Genomic DNA, 24,168 nt, shown 5'->3' on the forward strand with positions numbered 1-24,168 from the left:
CTAAGATTAGGTAAAATTTACTCTCTTGCGCCTATTTCCCTCCTTCTTTAAAAATGATTCTCTCTGATAAAGATTAGAGCTAATCTTTAAAAGGCCAGTTCTGTACTCCATTTTGCAATAGCAATTATGGCCTGATTTAAGGTTATAATTCAGTTAGCCCAGAATAGGCTACAAAGGTCTTGCGGCTGTAGGGTGAATCAACTGTTCAGAATCAGTTTTCACAAGGAAACAGGATGGCTCATTTTCTTCTGGTCTCTCTGAGAGTAACCTCATGGCTATGGAGCTGATCTAGAGCAGGGAGTGAAGGGGCAGGAAGCTGCCCAAAGTTGACTGTTTTGAAATCTGTTTTTACCACAGCTTGGTAGGCTCTACCTTTTGTTTTTTACTTACTCTCTTTTTGGCAAGTTTCTAAAAGCACAGCAGTGGCTGGGGTAAGTCAGTGTGGCATCCAGGAGGCTGGTAAATTTTTCCCTCGATGGCAGTTTTTTTAGAGCGTAGGATGATGTGGCAATGAGTGTCTGAATGGACCCCAATCCATAGCTAGGCAGGGTTTGCAATTTGGTGGAAGAAATATCCCTGAAAAAGGGAGAAAGCCTTTTTGCTTATTTTATACATTTGATTCACAGAATGAAACCTCCTCTCAATAATAGCATTGTTCTAGGTTCTGAGGAATCTTTTCTCTATCTTGCCTTTCCCCTAAGGTTCTCCATTCAGTTACTCTCATTAAGATCTAAATTCAAAAAAAATTATGCTGTGCTTTTTTCCCTCATATGCACCCCATTATTCCTTTCAAGGTTGAGTGTAACTCCTTTTTTTTATTGTAACTCCTTATATCTGCCATATATTTATTAACATTTCTCTCCCCTTCCCCCCATTCTTTTTTCCCCTCCTTCCCTCCCTCTCCCTCTTTCCACTTAGCAGACATGAAATAACTTTTGCTTTATGAGACAGCAGGCACATGCAGTGACATCAGCTTTTGTGCTGTCTCCCAGGGGGAGATATTCAGGGCTTCAGATGCCTCCATCTTTGACTGATCAAGCCCTGCAGGGTAGGTTTTCACTAAGCACAGGCCAGTTATACTATTAAGAGCTGCTATATGGCCTTAGCTGTCATCTACCTGGGAAGCAGACTTTACATTCTCTAAAAGGCAAGCTGGATTCATCAGTCGAAAGCAAGCAAGTACTTGGCCATGCAAACAGAACTGTGTGGACAGCATAGGTTTTGTAAACAAGGTCCCAAACTCGTTGGTTTTTCTAGACAATGTCCAAGAAAAGTCTAAACAGGTTAAATGTGAGGAGGAAGATAAGTTAGTGGAAATTTTAAAATCCTGCCCACCTCCTCAGTGGTCACTGCTAATGTCCCATGAAACTTTTCCAGAAGCACAGTCACCTTCAGCAAGTTGTCCCAATGCTTAGTGGCCAGCACATGGAAAGGGATCAGTAGGTGACTGATAGACTTGACAACATGGAGTGAGGGCTAGTATAGGTCACTGGTGAATAGTCAAGACAGGAGAATTTATCTCAGGGACTTCAGACTTCTGCTGCTTTTGTGTCCCTGTTGACTGAGGAAACCAGTGTTCTTATCCTGCTTTATAGTGTTATCTTGGATATGTTAGGGATAGAGCACATAGCTCTTTGCAGGCAGGTGTTTTGTGTGTGTGTGTATGTGTGTGTGTGTTGCTCAGGGGATATATTTTAAATTAGGATCCTAGAAAAGGCAAGGTCTCATTATAAAGGAGTAAATCTCTGATAATATATTTTCAGTCTCATGGAAGACCATGAGTGGAGAAAATATTTTTGGGTTGTGGGTGGAAGGAATGCCTCTAGCCACCACATACACCCTAAGGGTATAATGAGAACAGCTGCTTGTGAAATTAGACTAGGTCTGCTCCGATTGTTCTGGACAACACAGTGTAAGTGTCTCTATTCTAAGTAAGTGGACCAAGCAGCTCTTCAGGCAGGATGTCTTGTGACCACATTAACTTCATCATATACTTTGATCCAGAGGCAACTCTCTTTGGCTGTCCAGTGGCTGGGTCGTTAGCCAGCTTGCTGTAAGAGCTCTGCCTACAGGGTGTGCTAGACTGCAGAGTTGCAACCAACCTGCATGATTGTGAGTCTGCTGTACTTTGAATATGAGACATATAGACAAGGACCTATGGGATAGGGGGGCAGAAGCTGAGACACAGCAGAGAAAGCAATGGGCCTGAGTCATGAGGTAGTGGGAGCAAAGGTCATGAGGTTGAGTGGAGAGTAGAGAGAGAGTCAGAACTGAGAGGGACAGAAGTTAAGAAGTTGAGAAGATTAGGAGTTGTAGTGGTAGGAATTAGGAAGTAAACAGAGTCAAGGGTTGATGATTGCAGGAATTAAGAAGTGGAGTCAGAATAGATACTGGCAGGAGCTGGGGAGTAGAAGTCAGAAGTTGACAGTGTGGGGGCTAGGAAATGGACATACTAGGGGTTGACAGTAATGGGGGCTACGAACTGGACACAGTGGGGGTTGACAGTAATAGGGGCTACGAACTGGACACAGTGGGGGTTGATAGAAGTAGGGGCTGGGAACTAGATACAGTCAGAAGTTGACAGTGGCAGGGCTGGCAGTGGAGTAGAGTTGACAGCAGATGGAGTCAAGAAATAGATAGTCAGGAGTCGATATTGGCAAGAACTAAGATGTTGAGTTGGGATTTATAATGGTGGGAGATAGAAAGTAGACAGAATTATGAGCTGATACTGGTAGGAGCTGGAATGTAAAGAATTACTGGATTGGTTCATTCCTTCCCCTGACCCAAACCCTGAACCCTCATCTCATCTCATCTCATCTCATCTCATCTCATCTCATCTCATCTCATCTCATCTCATCTCATCTCACGGGTAAAATCCTTATAATGGCCACAAGGTCCTCTGACCTAGCTGTCTGCCACTTCTCTGTCCTTGTGTTCTAGAACTCTCCTCTTTGCTCACTCTGCTACACTGGCCCCTTTTCTGTTCTTCTAATACACAAGGCAAGTTCCTGCCTCTCGGCCTTTGCTCTGCCCTTCCCTCTACTAGAATGCCCCTCCTGCTGATATCCACATCACTTGCTCCCTCACTTATTTCAGATGTTTGCTTAAATGACACTTCTCAGGATCATCTCCCTTGACCATCCTCTTTAAAAGTAACTTCCTCTCCCTAGAATTCCTTCTCACCGCCCTCCCAACTGAATTTTTCTGCCTCACAACCAACACCATCTGCATACTATATATTTTATTTCCTTATTTGATCCTTGTCTGTCTTTCCCCATTGTATGAAGGGAGGGAATAAGAAATATTTATCTTATTCTCTACGGTTTCTCTGATGCCTAATCTAGTGCCTCCATACAGTATGGACTTATAAAATAGGTACTGGATAAACAAATGGATGAATGAATAAACAAACAAATGAGTTAGATTACACTGCTCACTATCCTTTTAGCGCTTTCCTTACTTGAAAATCACATGCTTGTCTGCTTTGCCTATTTATTGCTGTCTCCCCTAGGTGACTATAATCTCTTTAGAGGCAGGAACCAGAGCTGTTTGGCTCACCAGTCTCTCCAGCATGCTGCCTGATAAATGGGACATGTTCAATCACGGCTTGTTGAATCAATGAGTAACAGAATACTAGAGTAGGGAGTAATGGACTTGGCATCTCTGTGGAGGAAAGAGGTCACCCCATATTAGAGCTGCAGAGTGTCTGGAGCTCTGTTGCATTTCTCCTCAAAGTTGACTACAACTGCAGTTGTTTCCTGTGCGATATTCAGGCTTTCTAAGGCCTTGTCAGGAGACTAGTGATTCAATTTCCTGTTCCTTTATAATTTCCCCCATGTCCCCACACTAAACTCCCAATAGCTGAGAAACCTCAGTTCTGCTAGTTGTACCCTCAGGGAGCCTGACATAGAAGCTCAGCTCTGTCCAGACAAGGGCCAGGGGCAAGTCAGATCTCTGGCCTTCGGATGTCTGTGAGTGGATGCCAGGTGGGCAACCACCCCTCCTCTGCCAGCATGTGACATGGCCCTCCATCCTTGGTATTATAGACTGAATTGTGCTCCTCCAAATTCATATGTGGAAGTCCTAACCCCCTAGTACCTCAGAATGTGACCTTATTTGGACACAAGGTCTTCACAGAGGCAATCATGTTAAAATGAGGTCACTTGGATGGACCCTGATCCAGTATGATTGGGGTTTTTATAAAAAGAGCGAGTGGCACCTGGGTGGCTCAGTTGGTTAAGCATCTGCCTTCAGCTCAGGTCTTGATCCCAGGGTTTTGGGATTGAGCCCCATGTCGGGCTCCCTGCTTAGTGGGGAGTCTGCTTCTCCTCTCCCTCTGCCCTTCCCCCTGCTTATTGTGCGAGTGTGCTTTCTCTCTGTCAAATAAAGAAATAAAATCTTTAAAAAAAAAAAAAAGAGGGAAATTCAGAGATAGGCAGTTACACACAGAGATTGCCATGTAAAGGCTAGAGTTATCCTCTCACAACCAGAAGGCACAAGCAGTAGCAAGGAGAGAGGCCTGGAACAGATCCCGTCTTCACAGCCCTCCTAGAATGGAAACATTTTCCGTCATGTAAGCTCTCCAAGTTTGTGCTATTGGTTAATGGCAGTCCTTTCACAGTCCTTTCACATGATTCTCCATGGACAAGCCTGCGGACAGTGTGGCTGGACACCCTAAGAAGGCCTGGGTGGGAAAGGAAGGTAGCACCTCTGTACTCACAAGATGCTGGGTCCTGTGGCCCCCCAGAAGGCTCCATTGTGCATCTTCTCTAGGTGTGCATTTTCCTTGAGCTCCCTGTGGGGAAGGACAGGGTTCTTAGTGGAGTTTGCCCTTTATGTACTGCCAGTCACCGCTGCACATACACATGTGTGGAGCAGCCTGCCTGCTTGGTGCTCAGCGTTAGAGGGAAAGGGAACTAGAGCGAAAGCAGAGAAGGGCATGCCAGTGCTGGGCAAATGGTACAACTGCTGGAGTGTGTGTTTGGCACCCCGCCCCCCACAAGGTCCCCCCTCACTTGGTAGGATGCTTTGTCCAACAGCTTAAAGTGCTCACCCCGTCCTGTCCTGGAGTGAAGAAAACTTGCCGCCACACATCTGGGCAAGGATGAAAATGCTGTTCCAGTGTTCAAGGCTGAAGGGTGGAGGTGCAGCCTCCTCTGTATCTGGCACTCAGCTGCTTTGACCTTGGAGGTCTGAGTTGGCTAATATACTGAAGTTTGCAAAGACCTTACTTGAAAAAGTAGAGTCTGTTCAAAGTTATCCCTTTCATTATGTTAATTGTACTCTTTTCTTTCAGGTGTGCATTCTCAGTGGGTAGGAAAGGGGAGGAAGAACAGCCAATGTAGAAAATTGCCACACATCCTGCAGGCCCCACACGGGGTTCTGTGCTGAGTGTATGATTGGTGCCAGGTATGTGTGTTGTGGAAACAAAAGGGTTGAGGGCCACTGCTGTTAAGGCTATGGCACAACCAAATACTGCTACACAGTAGCTACCTGGGCCTTCTGTTCCCTTGAGTTCCAAACAGAGTGAACTGTTCAGGAATAGCTCAGCCTGGCTCTACTCCTGTCTGGGCCCTGAGGCTGGTGTCTCCCTCTCTGGGTGGATGAGGGAGCTGAGAGTGAGGTAGGTCCCTAGGCTCAGCTTTTAAGTACTTTCTTCTTTTAAGTACTTTCTACAAGAGAAGAACGGTGACTCAAAGAACATTCTGGAACATGCATCCATTGTTGGTGTGATGATTTCAAGCACGGGAGCATGATTCTTCTGCATCACTGTTACAGTGTTACACGGCAAAACAAATAGACCAATACCCACTCCCCTCCCCTCCCCTGCAGGATCCTTAGGCATCTTAGCTCGTTTGATAGCTGTACATCCTTTTCATTGTCTTTCTGCATGTCTCCACGTCACGCCTGCCATTTAAAAACTGCAAAAGCCCCTGGATCTTGCTCCCTGGGTGGCTGTTTTCCACAAGCTTCTACTAAATGTTTTCCTTGGAAATCCTCAGCCCTTCCATCAGAATGCACCCGTCAGTCTCACACATTTCCATGCCCTGGGTGTATTTCCACTTTCAAAGAGATGAGGTTGTCAGAGTCAATTGCTGTTTAAAATCTAAATCAAAAGAAAATTTCCTTTCCAAACCTCCATGGCTCTTCTTCCTGATTTGGTTTGTTTTAATTATGTCCTGCTATGGTCATAAATCATTGAAATGGGGCTCTGTGAGCAAATAATCCTCATGTCAGCCAGGTCAAATTAATTGTTCAAATTTCATGACAGCATTTCACGTGTTTTATTAAAACTCTGATCTTTCTGTGTACTGATAACTCTGCATTATGTAACTCAGTTAAAAATAAATTTGTCTACCACATTTTTCTGGGGTCCTTCTCATGTTCCCAAGTGACACAGCCATCCAGGTATGAGAAGCACAGGCAGGATAACCTCTTGAAGCACAGTAGGAGATCCCTCAAACTCCACCCAAAAATTTTTAAGTGGGGTGCTCTGGGAATGGTAGGGATTGCCCCTCAGAACCCTGGAGGTGTCTGAAGGCAACAACCTTCTGTTCTGCTTCTCTCCATCCTATCTTGCCTTGGTAAATAGGAAGTTTGAGAACTTTCTAGGGCTTTGGTGTCATCATTCTGAACAACTTTGGACAGGCCCATTTATGAGGAAGGTGCCAGAAATGGGTTGAATGGATAGTTTGAAAATTTTGCTTGATGGTTTTGAAACCTACTTCCACTTCTCTGCCTTCAGTCTTGCAGTGGGCCTCCTTGTTCTTAGAAAGACTCTTTTCCATTTTGCCTCTGAGTTCTGCATGATTTGTTCTGCTCCATCTCCAGGTTTGTCTCATACTTATTTCCCCTTGTTGACTCTCCAGCCACACTGGCCTCCTCTCAGTTCCAAGAGCTTACAACTTCTTTTCTTTGCCACTTCAGGACCTTTGCCTGTCTTGCTTCCTCTTTCTGTGATGTACTTCCCCTCCTTACTGCCACAGTGGGCTCTTTGTCATCTTCTAGGCTCAGCCTAAATTTCATGTCCATATGGGAGGCTATCCCTGGGCCCCTAACCTAATCCCTTGTACTGTTGCAAATCTCAGCAATGGGTTATTTCCTTCACAGTGTATATCTCTATCTGCAATAACTTCACTTCTTTGTCCTTTTGTCTGTGTCTTCTGTTAGAACAGAAGCTTCATGAGGGCAAGGATTCTTTCCACTCTGCTATTGCAGACCCAGGTCCTAACATGGTGCCTAATATACTGGTGATACTTAATAAATGTCTACTGAATGAATAAGTGAATGAAATTGATTTGTGTTCTTGGCAAACTGATTTGTGTTCTTGGTTTCCTCTTTCTTGCAACAGTGAGATGTGGAAGATACAGAATCTTGACTAGTTGGACTTTAGGAAGTTCATACCCATTTTGGCATCACCAAGGCAACTGGAACACTGCTGACCAAGGCTCTCCCTCCTGAAGTCCTGTTGTCCCTGACCTCCCAAAGATGCACCCTGCTGGTGTCCCTCCCTCTCCATTTGCTTTTGCTCTGGCTTTTCTTCCTCCTTTCTTGTTGTCCCCCCATTTTATATTCAGTTTTCTTATTTCCTTTATCATCCAGGTGACCTGAGACAAAAGGTCTTCAGTTGTCCCCTCTATTCCGATAGCTGTTGTCTGTCCCTCCCTGGTCCTGCACCTCACACCCCAACCCCTGTCCTCCCTGCTAACAGATGAACCTTCATTACCCCTCTCACTTCACGTCCCAGAACTTTCAACAGCTTCTCATTTTCTACAGAAGAGAGTCCAAATTCTTTACTGTGGCATCTGAAGCCCTTCCTGCTTTGTCCCTAGAACTTTCTAAAAGGTATTGTTTGCTGTTCTGTTGTCACATGCTTCCTCCTCTGGGCCATTCTCTTTGTTGTCTTCTGCTTGGAATGCATTTTCCTTCTCTCTTTGCCTGTCCAGCTCAAAGTCTACATCTCTCGTGAGGCTTTCTGGAATTTTCTTCTTTTCTGCCTTTGAATCTTGGAGGACTTTACTTCTCTCAGGGGAAGCAGCATATTTTGCCTTCTGTTTTAGTTACTACTTAGTGTATGGTTTATATACTATTTGGCAATGCTTCTTCCTCGGCCGTAAGCTCTTGTGGGGCAAATGCCAGGGCTTATTCATCTTCATTTCTACCCCAAATATAGCATTTTCCTTCAAACACAGCTGATGCTTGGCAAACACTTGTTGAGTGAATGAGGCATCTGAAAGTACTGTGCCAGGAGAGGATAGGATTTAAATTTGGCACAAACAGATTCAATTGGCTACAGCGAACTCTTCGTTGAATTCAAGTCAGCAAGAAAATGAAGGAAAATTTACTCCATGATAGGAAGCTACCATTTCTCGAGCACTTGGTATGTGTCAGACTCAGGCTAAGATCACAAAAATACAATCTTATTTATCATTCATTTGTTCATTTGTAGTTCATTAACTGTGCAAAGTAATAAATAATAAATGAGCACATATTCTGTGCTAGGCACTGTGTTAAGTACTGAGGATAGAAAACAGACCTTTCATTTTGGTGGGGTATCCTCAAAACAAGCCTATTAGTGGCTCTATTTTACATATGAGAACTCTGTGTCTGGGATAGATTAAGTAACTTGCTTAAGGTCAAGATGATGAATGTTGGCATTGGAATTTGAAGCCCAGTCAGTGACTCAGATCTGTTCTTAGCCACCAAGCTCTGTAGCATGGCATCAATATAATAGAGTCTTTGGTTAATATGTATAATTAAAATAAATATTATATCGTATAGACTTATGCTACTCAGCTTGAGATTGGCATCATCAGCATCTCCTGGGAGCTTGTCATAATTACAAATTCTCAAGCCCTACCCTAGACCCACTGAAGCAAAGTCTCTGGGGGTGGGGCCTGGGAATCTGTGTTTTAACAGTCTCCACATTATTCCATGTGTGTTAAAGTCTGAGAAGCACTGGTATAGACTGTGGTTTATACAACCTATTATAAAAGCCTTTTCATTTTTTCCCCTTAATTTTGGCTTCAGTTGAACTTTTCACATGCTCTTAGTTTTTATTATACCTGACTGCTGGGTGAATGTCACCTCACTCTTGTTATGGTTCAAATGGCCCCAGCCCAGCAGGTTTTGTGAATGAGCCACTCTTTTTGAAAAGGAGCCACAGAAGGAAACAGAGGTGTGGAACAATGAAGGAAGCAGTTGATAGGGATGTACTCCTTGAGTTAAAGGCTGTTAATGCTGGGGCCTAGGGTGGGATATGATGAAAGTACAAGGCCCCCTCACCCTGTGAAAAATGTGCTCCACCACCCCCCTGCAGTAGGGGCATGGGGCTGCAAGTGGGCCTGTTGTGGCTGATTAGCCTGGTAACTAGGGTCACCTGATTTCTCTGTAAGTGAGGCTGGGGGAAGAATTTCTTCCCTGAAATCAGGCTGCTTCTAAGGCACCATCAACCTGAGTGAGGGGGCTGGAGAGGGAGGCTGAGAGATGAGACTAAAGTAGGGTGTTGAATATTTTAGCAAACTGTCAACTTTAATGTCTCCAGGCTGCATCTATCTTTGAAATCAGGGTGCTCTGGGGTTTCTAGCCAGCCAGTTGCCTAGTAACATGAGTGAAACACTGAGGACTAGCCACTTGAAAGTTTATTTTTGTCCTGAGTTAGTTGCTGAAGATTGAATGTGATCTGGTAGCTTGGAGTAATATTTCATTTTTATTCATGAGCTGGGGAAATAAGCACATACTTACAGGGAAATCAGCGTCGTCCCGTTGAAGGCATGACTTTGTATTTCTTCAAACCCATTTCTATATAGTTTGCTGAAGTGAGAGGAGAGAGAATTTAGCAGTGAAAGAAGCACATTTTGAAACCACACACTCTTCCTTCTGTGACACTCATTACTAAGATAATTACCGGCATTCACAATATCTAGCTCTGTTTCTCCAACATTTTGGATTCTAAGGAGCTGGTGAGATGTAACTGGTGGGTTTTTTTTGTTTTGTTTTGTTTTTAATTTTTTTTCTTCCTGCTCTAGTTTGGCTTAACCTCCATCAGCAGCAGCATCACCAATTTGTTTGTTTATTAAGTATTATTAGGTGCCAGATACTTGATCAGTCATTCTACATACATTTTATGACTTAATCCTCACTGTCATTTCCATGATACCAATGAGAAATCTAAGTTTCAATGTTGTTGTGTAGTTGGCTCAAAGTTAAAGAAAGTAGGGGTAGAAGTAGAATTAGTGGCCAGAGCTATCTGCCTAGCATTCAAGTCTTGCCTCTGTTTCTACAGGCCTGTGCGGGTGTGTGGGCTTTCCAGCCGACTGAATGCAGGGAGCAGAGGGAGACTCCAGTACTGAGTTAGCTTTTCTTTTTCTTGCATGGGTATGTGTTTTTGCTGATGTCATATTTGGCTCCATAACCAAGAAGATTTCAATTCCTGTTAAAGGTTCTTTAACCAGTTGTGGATAGTGAAATCAATTTAGTTGGGTGCAGTCAGCATTTAGCAAAATGAAATAGAACAGAATAGGACAAAATGGAAAATATTGGAGTGTGTTGCATGTAATTAGGGTAGTACTATTTTTGGAATTTTGTTCCACCATTTTTCTATGTTATATATATATATAAATATACATACATGTATATAGATCTGTACATGTCTGCCTAGAATAAGATGAAAGAGGTTTCTCAAGACAGATGTTGGGTAATGTTGGATCCAGGAACAAGCTTAGAGAGGATCAAGTGGGTACACCTTCATTTGCAAAGAACGGAGGAGGCTCAGAAAGGAAAGTGACTTGTCTAAAGCCCACCACAGGCAGAAATGGGACTGGAATGCACTTTGTCTGGGGCTAGCTAACTTCCAGCCTATCAGTTTCATTGGGTGTTTTCACTTTTATTCTTGAGATACCCACTTGGCCCCTCTTCCTCCTCCTGCAGGGCTGTGCTTGATGTCATGTTTTTGTTTTGTTTTGTTTTTTTAAGATTTATTTATTTATTCATGAAAGACACAGGCTGAGAGAGAGAGGCAGACACACAGGAAGAGGGTGAAGCAGGCCCCTCACAGGGAGCCCAATGCGGGACTCAATCCCAGATCCTGGAATCATGACCTAAGCCGAAGGCAGATGCCCAAGCACTGAGCCACCCAGGCGTCCCTGTCATGTTCTTTTTGTGGCCTTCTCTGGCTGCCCACTTAAACTACACCCTCCCTTCCCCCTGCATTCCCACATTCCTATCCCCCCACCCCCTCATGGATTTGCTTTTCCTCTGTGACTTTATCAGCATCTGACTTGTGATTATACCATACTCTTTATCATCTGTCTTCCCCAGCAGAATGTAAGCTTCATGAGAGCAAGGATTTCACACTGTTCTGTTTCTTGCAGGATCTCCTGCATCTAAAATAGTGCCGGGTACTTGGGACAATTACAATAAATATATGTTAAATGCATTGGATGAACAGATGGGTATATGCAAGATGAATTTCTTACTGTAAATCATAGCCAACCAAGTAAGTTTGAAAGTCACATTCTTAGAAATATTTGTGCGAGTTCTTCATGAACAATGATGTAATGCTCCAGTGAGAGAGGGCTATGCTGTGGAATAGCATAAAATTAAGCTCCAGTATCTGGCAAGACCCTAGCTTCCCTTCTAGGGTTGCTGGTAGTTGCATGGTCATGTCAGGGATGGCCTAGTGGGTTTGACTTAAGAAACAGTTTGGGGATGCCTGGGTGACTCAGCGGTTGAGTGTCTGCTTTTGGCTTAGGTAGTGATCCCCGGGTCCTGGGATCGGATCCCACATCAGGCTCCCTGCGAGGGGACTGCTTCTCCCTCTGCCTATGTCTCTGTATCTTTTTCTGTGTCTCTCATGAATAAATAAATAAAATCTTTAAAAAAAAAAGAAACAGTTTAGACACAGTCCCCAGCTGTCTGTGTTCCACGTGGCTGTTGTCTGCAAGGTTTCTCTGGCCTTTGTTAAATAAAACAAGTATAGAATTTCATCTTGTGGTGTATATGGATGTGTGTAGTGTGTATGTGTGTGGGGAGGGTCTCTTTCTACTAATACATAGTAGACCTGAGATAAACCAGCATATAAATAAATCTAAGTAGGACTCTTGAAGCATGACATTTGCACTGGAATTCAGAAAATACGGAGATTACAAAATAATTCATAAAGCCTCCTTATTAATTTGAGTTCAGAGCAAACTCATTTTGTAAAACCCCCGGGTCTCTTGTCATGCTTGCTACATAGCAGGAGCTCAGTCAACAGGCTGCATGGGGCAGTAGCTTTGCCCTTCCACCTGAGGAACAGGCTTCTCTGGCTTCTTTTCTTGCTCTTCTGTGCTTTCTTCTGGAATTTTGAATTTACAACCTCATTTATGAGCTCTTAACTGTGTTCTGTAATGGATTATTGGTGCCATTTTTCAGTTGTTTTCTAGAATTTGAGGGGATAGGTACTTGGTTTATCTCCATTGTTTTGTGTAATTACATACAACCTTGCCTCCTTAGCAGCTCAAAAAAAAGAATTCTTTTTAAAAATTTATACTCAGAATGTTATTCTTTGGCAGTCCCTTATCATTTGGGGGTTTGAATTCCTTTATAGCAACTTCTTGCAGATGAAGGAATCATGTTAGACTTTTCTCTGAACTTCTTTGAAATAGAATTTCTTAGCATCTCTGCCAGTGTTTGTCAAAACATTCCCATTCATCTACTGACTCAGAATCAACTGGAGCTGCTTGCCAAAAATGCAGACTCAGACCTATTGACCAGGTGCACTGCAGAGATCTGGAATCAAAATCTTGTAATGATATTCAGGAATATGTACTTTTATAACAAGTTCTCCCAGTGAGCCTTGAGCATGTCACTTTGGGGCTCCTTGCTCTGGGGTACAGCATAGGATGATGATAAAACTCTCAGCATTTTCATATGCTAGAGAACTGAGTCCAGAGTCTGGTCCCCTTATTGCTCTCTCTACCTTCTAAGTGATGGAGCTACATGTAGAGTGAATTAAGAAAAAGTAGCTCCTACTTTATTTTGAGCAAAGCAAAGCTGCCAGCAGTTGTCTGGATGCCCCTTCCCCATATTGTTATGTGCTGTCCTGATCCTAGTTTTGATACATATTAGGATTTTGTAATTACTTTTTTCATGGGGTTTACAATGACATTGCTCTAAGTGCAGCTTTCTGGTTAAATTTGTTCAACTCAACTGCCTGGGCTTGAACCCCAGCTGACTACTCATTAGCTGAGTTCCTTTAAGCCGTTATTTAACCTCTTTAACCTCTTTGTGTCTTAATTTCCTAATCTGAAAATAGGGATGATAATCACAGTATTGACTTCAAAAGGCTGTTGGGTGGATTAAAAGGCTAAACATGTGTTAAGCACTTAGAAATAAGTCCTGGAACACAGTAAAGGCTTAATGTGTTGTTGTTGTTGTTGTTGTTATTATCATTATATTGTGGTTGTTCCATCTCTCTGACCAGAATAGAGGGTAAGGGTCTTCCTTGCCATGCTCTGGAGAGGACTTCCATGAAATGCAGTAGTTAGTCTAATTGAACTGTCATCCAGTGGGGCAGGGGCCTTCCTTTTCTCCATGGAGCAGGTCAGTTTAGTGGCCCAGACTGCCTCACAGGGACTCACTCTCCAGAGGCCCTCAAACATCTTTGGTCTATGTTGGTATCATTGACATTTTTGTATTAGGAAATTTTTCATGTCGTGTTTTTGTTTTTTGTTTTTTAATAGCCTGGGTCCTTATTGTCCCGACTTTCCAAAGAATGAGGCTATTTCCTTTTCAGCTGCTGCTCCTCTGCTTTGTTCTTACCAGTTGTGCACAAGAGAAGGTGTTGCTTTGTTTTGATTACAACAGTGGCTTCCTTACTTTGGAGAAGTTATAAATATGAGTGGGAGGCCTCCTGCTGTCAGGCCTGCAGAATGCTTTAAAATGCCCCTTAAAACATCTGGAGAGTCACTTCAGATAACTTTTTTCCCCAAACATCATGGTGTCAGAATTAAATGAGAACGGCTCCCTTTGCCTTGAGGATGCTGTCACAAGCACAGAAGTGATTTCCCCCCCCTCTCCTGTATTACAATAGCTGCACCTTACTTTAAAGCATTGTCTATGTTCTCTATTCAAATGTCAGCAATTGTGATTCAAAAAGAGAGAATGTCACCTTTTTATTCAAAATAGGGTTCAGGCTTTAGAACTTAATCACAGATGATACTCTAATTCTGAATGCTGCCCTGAAACAAACTCCAAATATTCCTGGGGCTCTAAAAGCATTTCTGGGGTTATATTAACAGTATTAGATGGTCTACTGTAGTTTGCTTTTGGATCATGTGACCACCTAGCTTTTGGATGATTTTAAAGCAGAAAGCTTAATTTGTGTTTGCAGATCTGCAGGGTCTCAAAAAGTGGCCTCAGGGTTTCTATTTTAGAAAATATGCCCATGGTGATATATCTATAAGCAAATTTTTATCAAATGACTATATAGATACCTACTAAAGAACAAGGATCCTAAATTCATCACTTTCTCCTCCCTGTGGTGTTTTGCTGGACTTCTTTTATACCTGAATAATTCCTCTGTGTAGAGTGTATGAAGACGCTTCTTTAGTGGATACCCTGGCAGTGGTTGTATGGATAACTTGTCACCAGTCACTGTCACCAAGCTGATCACTGTACACTGCCATGACCCTAGTTCTGAATGATCATCAGAATGCCCCCATTTCTGTGGGGCTCACAGTCTCAATGGCAAGGGAACCCTCTCTCTGATGTGGGCATACCTCCTGCCTTTCAGCAGTGCTGAGTTGTTTTGTTTCCCTTCATTTCCCTCAACCAGGTTCATAGCATCTTATAGGACTTTAACATATGTAATAACAAAAAGATAACAAGCATCCAAAAGAATGATGACAGCAATGGATTATAATATATTGAATAAAATTTTTGAAAAATCTACTTCCACAGTGATATTTTAAAAAGAGATTGAGAGGAGAGGATTCTTCTTCTTTTTTTACAGAAGTGTACTGATAACAAATGTAGAAGAATGATCAAATTTAAAATTTCCATTTTGTAACTCACTGCATAATAACCGAATAATCACTTGATGCTGAAACCATTAGATGAAGCAATGTTGGCCAATGGGCTATTTGCACCCACTCAAAGTTCCCACTATGGTTTATTATTAATGACAAAGGGAAAAATGTGCCCTTACAATGAAGATGTCTGGCAGTCACATTTAACCAAATGGCCAAGGAATGTGGGATGATGTACCTTCTGGTTTGATGCACTGGGAGAGATACAGCATGTCTTTTGCAATGTTTTTGGAGAAATGTTGACCTGAATCTAATCCTGACAATACAGTCAGATGAATCCAGACAACTGGCCTGGGCTCCTTCAAGGAATTCGTGTCATTCAGAACAAAGGAAAGTGAGGGAGCACATCTTAGTGGGTGGATAGGAGGTGAGGTTGAGGGACCAAGGGACATAATAGTGAAAATGCAATCTATAAAATTTTGATTGGATTCTGAGTTTTAAAAAAATCTATAAAAGACATTTTCATTGGAATGTGGACTGTAGGTTGGACAATGTCATTAAATTCATGGTTTTGTTTGTTTATTGTTTGTTCAGGTGTAATGGTGTAGTTATGTAGAATATCCCTGTTTAGGGGAGATACATGCTGAAGTATTTAAGGTATGAATTGTCATAATATCTATAAACTTCTTTTGGATGGTTTGGTCCAAAGGAAATGCACTGTATGTAATTACATACATAGAGATGGAGTGGGTGTAGCAGGCTCCTAATAGTTGATAAATCTAGGTAAGATGTATAGGGGTGATGTTGGAAAGACAAATGGAAATTGACTCCACTTGTCCACTGAAAATTTTAAAATAAAAAATATTTAAAAAGAGACAATGAGACATGATGTTTTCAGGATTGTCTAAAACATCTGGCTTTCTGAATATTATTAGCTTTTAATTATGGCGGTGTTATGTAGTTGACACGATGTAATTGAATTTGCATGAGGAGGTATTAATAATCCCTTTGGATACACAGAGACAAGGCCATGCCTGGGTGGTGTAACTTGACTAAGATTCATTAAACACAGAGCCAGGACTAGAACCCAGGCTTTCTGTTTCAACCTTCAGCAATCTCTTTAGTGTGGCTTATCAGAGGTGCAGCCTGGAATCCTGCCATCCTTTTTGCCAGGCATTCTTTCTTTGAGAATTAGTTGCCATGACCTTTCCTTCTCTTTGTAGAGTTCAGGCATGAATCAAAGTTGCCTCTTTTTTGAGACTTGTATGACCAGTCATCTAGAATATTTTAAAGGTGGTGCAGCCAAATCCTGCTCGCTCAGGGGGTACATTTCAAGGTGGCCTCTTGAGGAGATTTAATGAAAAGCCAAAGTGGCTATAAAGGGACATAAGAGTATAATGCATAGTTTTAGCATTAGCCCCACTGAGCTTCTCCAGCATCAAGTGAAGTGTTTTGTTTTCATTAAATGAGCTCACAGTTGGTAAAAATTGGGGGGGGGGGGAGGGCAGGAAAGTTTCCACAAAAAGCAAAATCTCAAATACTAATAATGAAGAGAGAAGGCCTACTTTCATTATTTTCTAATTAGGGAGTTGAACTTTATAGCCGAGAAAATAGGGCTTTCCTCTTTAAGTGTAATACCCTTTTTCCAGCAGGGTGCTCCACAGGATCCTTCACTGACAGAAGGGCCCATTCAGTTGAGAACAAGTGCCAAGCAAATGACTAATCACTCTGCTTCCAGATGAAGGGCTGAGAGTGAGAAGGGGGGATGGAAGCACAATGCCCCCTGGGCCTGCTAGGAGAGATAGATCTGCAATCCTCATTAACTTCAGAGGTGGGGCAATTTTGCCCTGTTGGTAGGCACTGTTCTTTTTAAAATCATAACTAATATAAGTTAATGACTCCACAATAAAAATACTGTGCAGCTCTCATGTGCCCATGCTGAAATGTAACATGTGAAAGGAACCTTTGGTTGTTCCTTGAGTTCGATGGGGTGGTCCAGTCTTTGGATCTCACAGAACCCTGTGGATCATCCCAACATTTGTATTCTTGTGATTGTTCTCGGCATCTTCTGTCCTTTCCTTCATTCCATTTCCACTTCATTTCTATGGCTGTACAGTTACCTGGGAGGAGTACCATTTGGGTCCTGGTTATTTTTAGATTTAGGTCAAAATCAAAGGAAGTCTAGGATATTTGTGATCTTTCAATAAAGGCTACTCTATTGGGTGGTTTCTTCTTATTACTTTTGTCAGAGTTACTTCTAAGGTTTTAATTCTTTATCCTAGCATTCAAGACTCAGCAATCCAGTTTCCCTTCCACCCCTGCCATTTATCTAAACCTATTTCCTGTTTCTTAAGCTGGGTATGTACTACCCAATAAGTAAGACATATCCTCTTGTCCTTGTTCTCATAGCCATGCCTTTGCTCATGATGTTCCTTCGCTTAGACTATTCGCTCGCCCTTTTTTGGTATGTGGTACCACATAATGGTTAAGACTGATTCTGGAGCCACATGGGTTCTAAATCATGACCCTGGGAAAATTAGCCTTGTAGTGCCTTGGTTTCCTCATTTAAAAATGAGGCTGTTAGTTCCTACCTCATAGGGTTGCTGTGAGATGTAAATGAATTTTTAAAAAAGTACTTAAAAACAGTGCAGCGTTTACTTAAGTGCTGTATAAATATTAGCTGCTATTATCACATTTATCCATACAAATGTTGCTGATACTACAAGGTCTAACTGAAGTCTCAGCTCCACTGTGCAGCCTCTTCTGACTTCTCAAGCCCAAGAGGACTTCTTCGAGACTTCTAATTTCTGCATAACAAACTCTCACAGCGAATATCTACTGGTTTGTATTATCCTTTCATTATTTCATGTTTGGCCCCGTAATTTCTCCATTTTCCCTGTAAGTGAGATTCTGAGTTCCTCGGGGACATGGATTGTATGTCTTTTGTGTTCTCAGTAGAGACATAGGAAGACCCCCCCCCCCTCCATCCCAAGGTATGCAGTCACACCCCATGCAATCTTTGTTCTGACAGGAGATGTGATAAATGAGTAGTTCTGGATACATGCAGCAGTGAGTTAGGAATACTTTATAAAGAGCTGGAAGGGCTATAGTGTGTGAGGGAAGTAGAAGAGCAGAAAGACTGTAGAGAAGATTTTCTAGGCTATCCTGTCTCCTTCCTGGTATTTAAGAGCTGCAAGTAGGGGCACCTGGGCGACTCAGTGGTTGAGCGGCTGCCTTTGGCTCAGGTTGCGATCCTGGGTCCTAGGATTGAGTCCTGCAACGGTCTCCCCACAGGGAGCCTGCTTCTCCCTCTGCCCATGTCTCTGCCTCTCTTTCTGTGTCTCTCATGAATAAATAAGTAAAATCTTAAAAAAAAAAAAAAGAGCTGCAGGTAAAAAATTTATCTTGAAATAAATTTTGTTTTTTGGTTTTTTTTGGTTGCTGCTCTATATTCTTTTGATTGCAATACTCTTGTAACATGTAATTATATTGTGGAGTTATACCTACACAAAGTAAAAAGTACTATACAATTGCAATTTATATTGATACCAATATTTAGAATCCATAATATAAAAGTGAATCCTCTGAGATGGTCTCTTCTCTTGCTTCACAACAACCTCCTCATTTTGGGGTCATCCAGTGCATGCTCTCTCTTTAAGGGCAAGCTCATTTATTGACTCATTACAACCCTGTCAAGGGCTGTAACCAAAGCAGAAAGACAAAGAGGGATATGGATGTGGGGAAAAGAATTGAGTATGGGTACTGGACTTTGGATACAAGTGAGACATGGTGCCCAGAATGCTCTGTCTGAATGGTGGGGCAAAGGCAGGTACCCCATGTGCAGATGGCTGGGACCCCAAAGAGAAAGAAGTCAGGCAGATGAACAGTGAAGAGAATAGGTTGGGTTATCTGCAAACTTTATGTGCATGTGAATCACTCGGTACTTGCAGATTCCAAGTCAGTAGTTCTGAGTCACAAGAGTCTGCATGTCTAACCAGCTCTTAGAAGATGCAGTAGATGCTGGTCCATGGACCATACTTTGAATAGCACACCTTAGGAAAGAACATAAAAGGGGTAGGAGCTATGAGCCTCATAACCTGATGAGTGATTGTCAAATAAAAAGACACTATTTTCAAGTTTTAAGTGATAGAAGGAATGAAAGCAAAGTAAAAAATCAGAGAGAGAGAGAGAGAGAGAGAGAGAGTAAACTAGTAAATGCAGGGTCTATCGATCAACTATCCTACCTACTTGGAGAATATTTTTCCAAACTTCTCATTTAAAACTTGAAATTTCTGTGCTCTTTCCCTCCAGGCTCTGTCTTCCCAGCTTCAAAGCATTCCATTGATGCAGTGAACAATTTCATCAGTTGGAAATTTGGTCACTGTCAATCCTCAGGGCCTGTCTGATTAATTTTAAACTGAGTGGTTTGGTTGGTTGTGTGAACACATGGCCCAGCTGCAATCCACACAACTGCTCTCATCCTTAGCATTTTAGGTCATAAAGAACGTTACTGGTGAATGAGGAACGTGGCCAAAGATGAGAAAGAGCTCACCTCAAGCTAGAAGCGAGAATAGCAGGAGCCTGTATGTGAATCTGGGAGTTTACTCACAGTGTTATGGATTCATTATTCATCCCTTGAAAAGCATTTCCTGGTATGGTGGTTATGTGTAAGTTATCACAAATTTCCCTGGAGGAATAAAATGGGAAATATTTACTTTCCAAATTTTAGCTGCAAATAGGAAACTGTTACGCATAGCAATCAGCCTGGTACTTACAGAATGAAATTAAATTCAGAGGAGAAGATCTTCGTAACATCTGGAAGCTTTCGGATGCCTGTGTTACAGATGCTCCTGTGATTTGGGGCAGGGTGGGGATGTGGGCAGAGAGTGAGTAAAAATGATTGTTATTAAGGCATAAAGATAAAAGCAGCAGAAAGGCACTTTGCAAAGACTATTTTCACATTAAAAATATTGAGTTTGGCTTTCTTGGTAGTACTTTTGACTGTTGAAGATTGTCAGAATTTTAAAGCCCCTAACACAATGGAAAAAGTTGCTCTAAAGACTCCCGTTTAAAGATCTGGGAGCCGGGACTGAACTTTCAGGTCTTTTTCATTTATATTTATGTTTCCAGCCTGTCTTTTTCCTATTGCATCAATTGCATTTTTTCTGTTGTATTCTATCTTATTCTTTTATGGCAATTTGCTCTTGATAGTTCTAGAAAACATCCCTCTACTTTGAAATAGTCTCTAACTCAAACACTTTAGGAATATTAATCTCTTATGAGAAATCCATATCCCTTATTAAAAAAAATAGTTCTCTCTTTCGCTACCTTGTGGTTCAGGAAGTTCTTCTTTATAACTTACTGAAATCACTGAACATTCTTTTGGTCATTGGAGCTAGTCAAGGCTCTTCTTCCTCTCACCTTTTATTTAAACTTCAAAGAAGAGAGAAGCAGTGATAGGTTAAATTGAAGGATATCTTATTACACAAGAATGGGACTCCTTTAGAGGAGTCCAGGCATCTGGATTTTCCCTAACCAAGTTTTAAATTCACCTATGAGGGACTGCAGAAACTGATATGAACTTCCTTGCACTCTGGTGACAATGGAAGGAAGCCAGGTTCTCCTTTGGCTCTTTCTGATGCTCCTTCTTTCCTGTAACCACACTGAATCCTTGCCCTCTCTGTGACTGATGATGGCATTGTAACTTAGCAATGTGTACTGGAGTTGGAGGAATATCACTTTTTTGGGGGGTGAAAATGCTTTTTAATAAAGACCATGATTCTTAGATAACAAGGAATATAGAGGTCAAATTTGGTTCTGGGATTTTCTTGTATTTTTCTTTTTTTTTTCCTTCTGTTTTTCTAAAGTGATTGATTTTGCAGATGCCTATGTGTCCTGCACAACCTCAGAGGCCTGGAAAAGTGGAACACCTGGTCTGGGAACCGTCCAGTTTTAGAGCTGGCAAAAGAATTACGCTTGTGCCAGCAGCAGCTCCTCTAGGAGGCCCCAGGGCAAAGCTATACAGGTGACAAGAGAGATGTCCAGACCCAGAGAGATGTCCTCCCCTCTTTTCCAATTTTTTTTTTTTTTTTTTTAGGTGGTAGGTAGAGGCTGTGGGTTTCCACCCCTTGGAGATTTTATGAAATTTAACTTGTCAGGAAGAAGAGAGGACATCTGTGTTAGAAGGATTTAAATTTTTCTGTGTGAATATGTGACTGCTTGACATGTGAGAAGATCCATAGTGATCAGTTTAGAGGCTGTATCAGGTTTCAGGAATTTTGGTTTTGCTGGCAAGGCAATGAATCTGCTGGGTTAGAGTGGTACTCAATGTATAATTCTAACTAGACTTAATAAGATTTAATGGGAAATAGAAAATAATGATTTAGTTTATAACAGTGCCTACCTCAAGGCAGTACTTAAAAGTTCTCACTTCAGAAATGAACAAATGAGATGAAGGAATCAGTAATTCTTAACCAGAGATGGATGTCAAATCAGAATTGCCTGTCCTCCTTTCATTTGTGGTCTGTCTGCATCACCACCTCACCGAAGAGATTCCGATTTACCCTTTTTAAAGTGTCATGGCCTCTCCTCCCCATTCCCACGATCAGTTTTGAAAATCATTGCAAAGGAGATAATATTCTTCTCTTGTGTTTTTTGGAGAGTGAAAATGTTGGGAGCCACTTACATGGATTCTGAAAGCACCCAGCCTGGTGGCTGACAAGAAATGCTGATTAAATTTTAATCAGAAGGCTGAAGACAGACGTGCAAATAATGCTAAGTATATAGTTAAAAAATTCTTCCCAATCTTTTAATTATTTTGATTTTCATCAGATACCCAATGTCCCTCCTCAGTTACTCAAAAAGGAGAAATCCTTACAGGTATTTTAACCGGGGGAGATTTCTAAATGCTCCAGGCTCGATGTACACCAGGTTTTTGGTGTTCTGGATGAGTCTGTAAAGAGAGAAGGAGCAGTTTAAGAAATGTATATTGTTTGGAATGCACCAGACCATGGTCACCAGAGGATGCTGGCTGAAAATGGCATCAACAAAAATCAAGTGACTTTGATGTGCTTGAGAGGATCTCCTGAGAGCCTGGAGATGAAAACTGCAAGGTGAGAGCCAGCTGGCTCTTGCCAGGAAGCTCTGTTCTCAACCTCTTGTTGAGGCAGGTGTAAACATAGCTGGGAGTCTGTTCCACCCCAACTTAGTGAGGTAGCACCAACTTCCAGAATTCCTGGCCAAGAAGATCCTGCCCCACCATGGAGCCTACACACTGGGGGTGATGGGAGATTCCAGTCTCAAGTCAGATGAGCAAATTGGCTACTCTCCTTTATAGGCAAACTGGTCTTCTTCATACTGGGCTGGCAGCCCACTGATCAATTATCCATATGGGCACTCATTCTTTGGATTAGTACAGGGGCTTGGATTTGGGGGAGATTTATGCCCATTGTATAGGTAATTCGTTATGTGATGATGCCCAGCCTCCTAACTTCCATGGGCTAGTGTGCCCTTCTATAAAATTATAGTAATAATATGCACTCTTCCTACCTCATAGGTTGGTATGTAGTGAGTAATAGAATAGGTAGAGATAATGTCAGAGGCAGGGCTTTGTAAAGTATTAAAGTACAGCTATAACTAACTTTACAGTGGTGTGATTGGCCTTATCCTTATTTTTCCAGTGACTCTGACACTTTGAGAAATGGCCACAGTTGTGTGTCTACTTTGGATTCAATAAAAGGCCAGTAAATGCCTTTGACTTTCTTACCCCCTGCCACAACCACCTGAAGAAATGATAATTACTCTTGTTCTACAGAGAAAATATAGTGTATTGGCTAGTTAGAGGGGCTCTGGAGTCAGTTTGGTTTTACATCCTGGTTTTACTAATTGTGTGACCTTGGATACATCACTTAAAGCTCAGTTTCCTCATAGGGTAGTTTTTGAGAAGTCAATCTGTGTTTCTGGTTCACAGTAAAGCTTAAACCAAAGTTAACAATTATAATAGTTGATGAAATCAGGATGTTGAATGATTTATCTCTAGTCACACAGTTGAGAAGTAGCACAACTTGGAAGTAAACTCCATTTTTCTGACCCTGAGTCTGGTGTTCCTTCCCCCTTACTATGGTTACCTAATGTTTGTGCCTATTTCCATCTTTTATGTCCTTTTGATTCTTTAGAGGTGAGTGATTTGTTGTAATTATTTTTATAACAACTTAGTCAAGCAATCATGGACCATATAAGGCATTATATAGGTAGGATGGAAGGAAATTTTATCTCTTAAAGAGCTTTTGGGGTCTCACCTGAAACTACTCATCCATACATTCCCTCACTCAGCAAACATGTAGTAAGCACCTACACTTGTAAGTATTGGGGATACAGCTATTAACAAAGAAAGCCTCATGGGGCTAACATCCTAGTCTCAGGGCCTTCCTTTGGAAAAGTCCATAAACTTTCCCTTAGAGCATTTTGTTTTTCTTTCTGTTGCACCATGAGCAATTTATTTATCTTAAGCTGTTCTGGTGGTTCCCAGTATAAGCTGTGTTTCATTATCACTTGGGCAGATTTCTAGGTCTGGGACAGCACTGTCATCTGTAATAGTGATGACCTCCTCTCCCTACTCCTCTCCCTTCCACTTTCCTTCCCACCCTCCCACCCCCAAAATTCTACTTCACAGCCAAGTCCAGACTATAAATCTGCATTTGAATACCCATTATTTTGGATTTTCCCATAATCAGCTGGTGAAGTAGTCTTATCTTCCTGACTATACTGTCATCTCCTGGGGAGGATTTATATTTTATCTCCTCTGTATTCTAGCAGCACTGGACCCTTGGTTGGACATGTGGCAGGTACCTCTCACATACTTATCAATCAGTTATTCTCTTTAGATAATTGCTAATTGGACCATTCATACGGAGGCCTTGTGGTGTGGTGGGGAATGCCCAAGCGTTGAAGAAAGACAGGCCAGGGTGGAATCACAGCCCTGCCATTCTCTACAGTGCCACACAGGTCAAGTTACTGACTTTTCTAAGCCTCCATTCCTTCCCCAGAACAAAAGGAGTAATTAACACACTTTTCAGGGAAGCTGTGAGGATAAACACAACCTGGAGTGGGAGTGGGGGGAATGCCAAGCACTAGTGCATGGAAAATGTTTGTTGCTAAC

The 24,168-nt window shown here is 42.0% G+C and overlaps 1 protein-coding gene across 1 annotated transcript in view; it reads right to left on the reverse strand.

Moving 5' to 3' along the window:
* Positions 1-24,168, reverse strand: part of LHCGR (luteinizing hormone/choriogonadotropin receptor) — a 62,345-nt gene that overhangs the window by 9,898 nt on the left and 28,279 nt on the right. The window contains exons 6-11 of the mRNA XM_038551583.1: positions 21,889-21,963; positions 19,787-19,861; positions 19,621-19,698; positions 9,745-9,813; positions 4,721-4,795; positions 391-576 (exon numbers count right to left, since the gene is read on the reverse strand). Coding sequence (XP_038407511.1) covers positions 391-576; positions 4,721-4,795; positions 9,745-9,813; positions 19,621-19,698; positions 19,787-19,861; positions 21,889-21,963 — 558 coding nt within the window. The remainder of the gene's footprint in view (positions 1-390; positions 577-4,720; positions 4,796-9,744; positions 9,814-19,620; positions 19,699-19,786; positions 19,862-21,888; positions 21,964-24,168) is intronic.

This window comes from Canis lupus, chromosome 10 (assembly GCF_011100685.1).
Source record: "Canis lupus familiaris isolate Mischka breed German Shepherd chromosome 10, alternate assembly UU_Cfam_GSD_1.0, whole genome shotgun sequence".
NCBI classification, from domain to species: domain Eukaryota; kingdom Metazoa; phylum Chordata; class Mammalia; order Carnivora; family Canidae; genus Canis; species Canis lupus.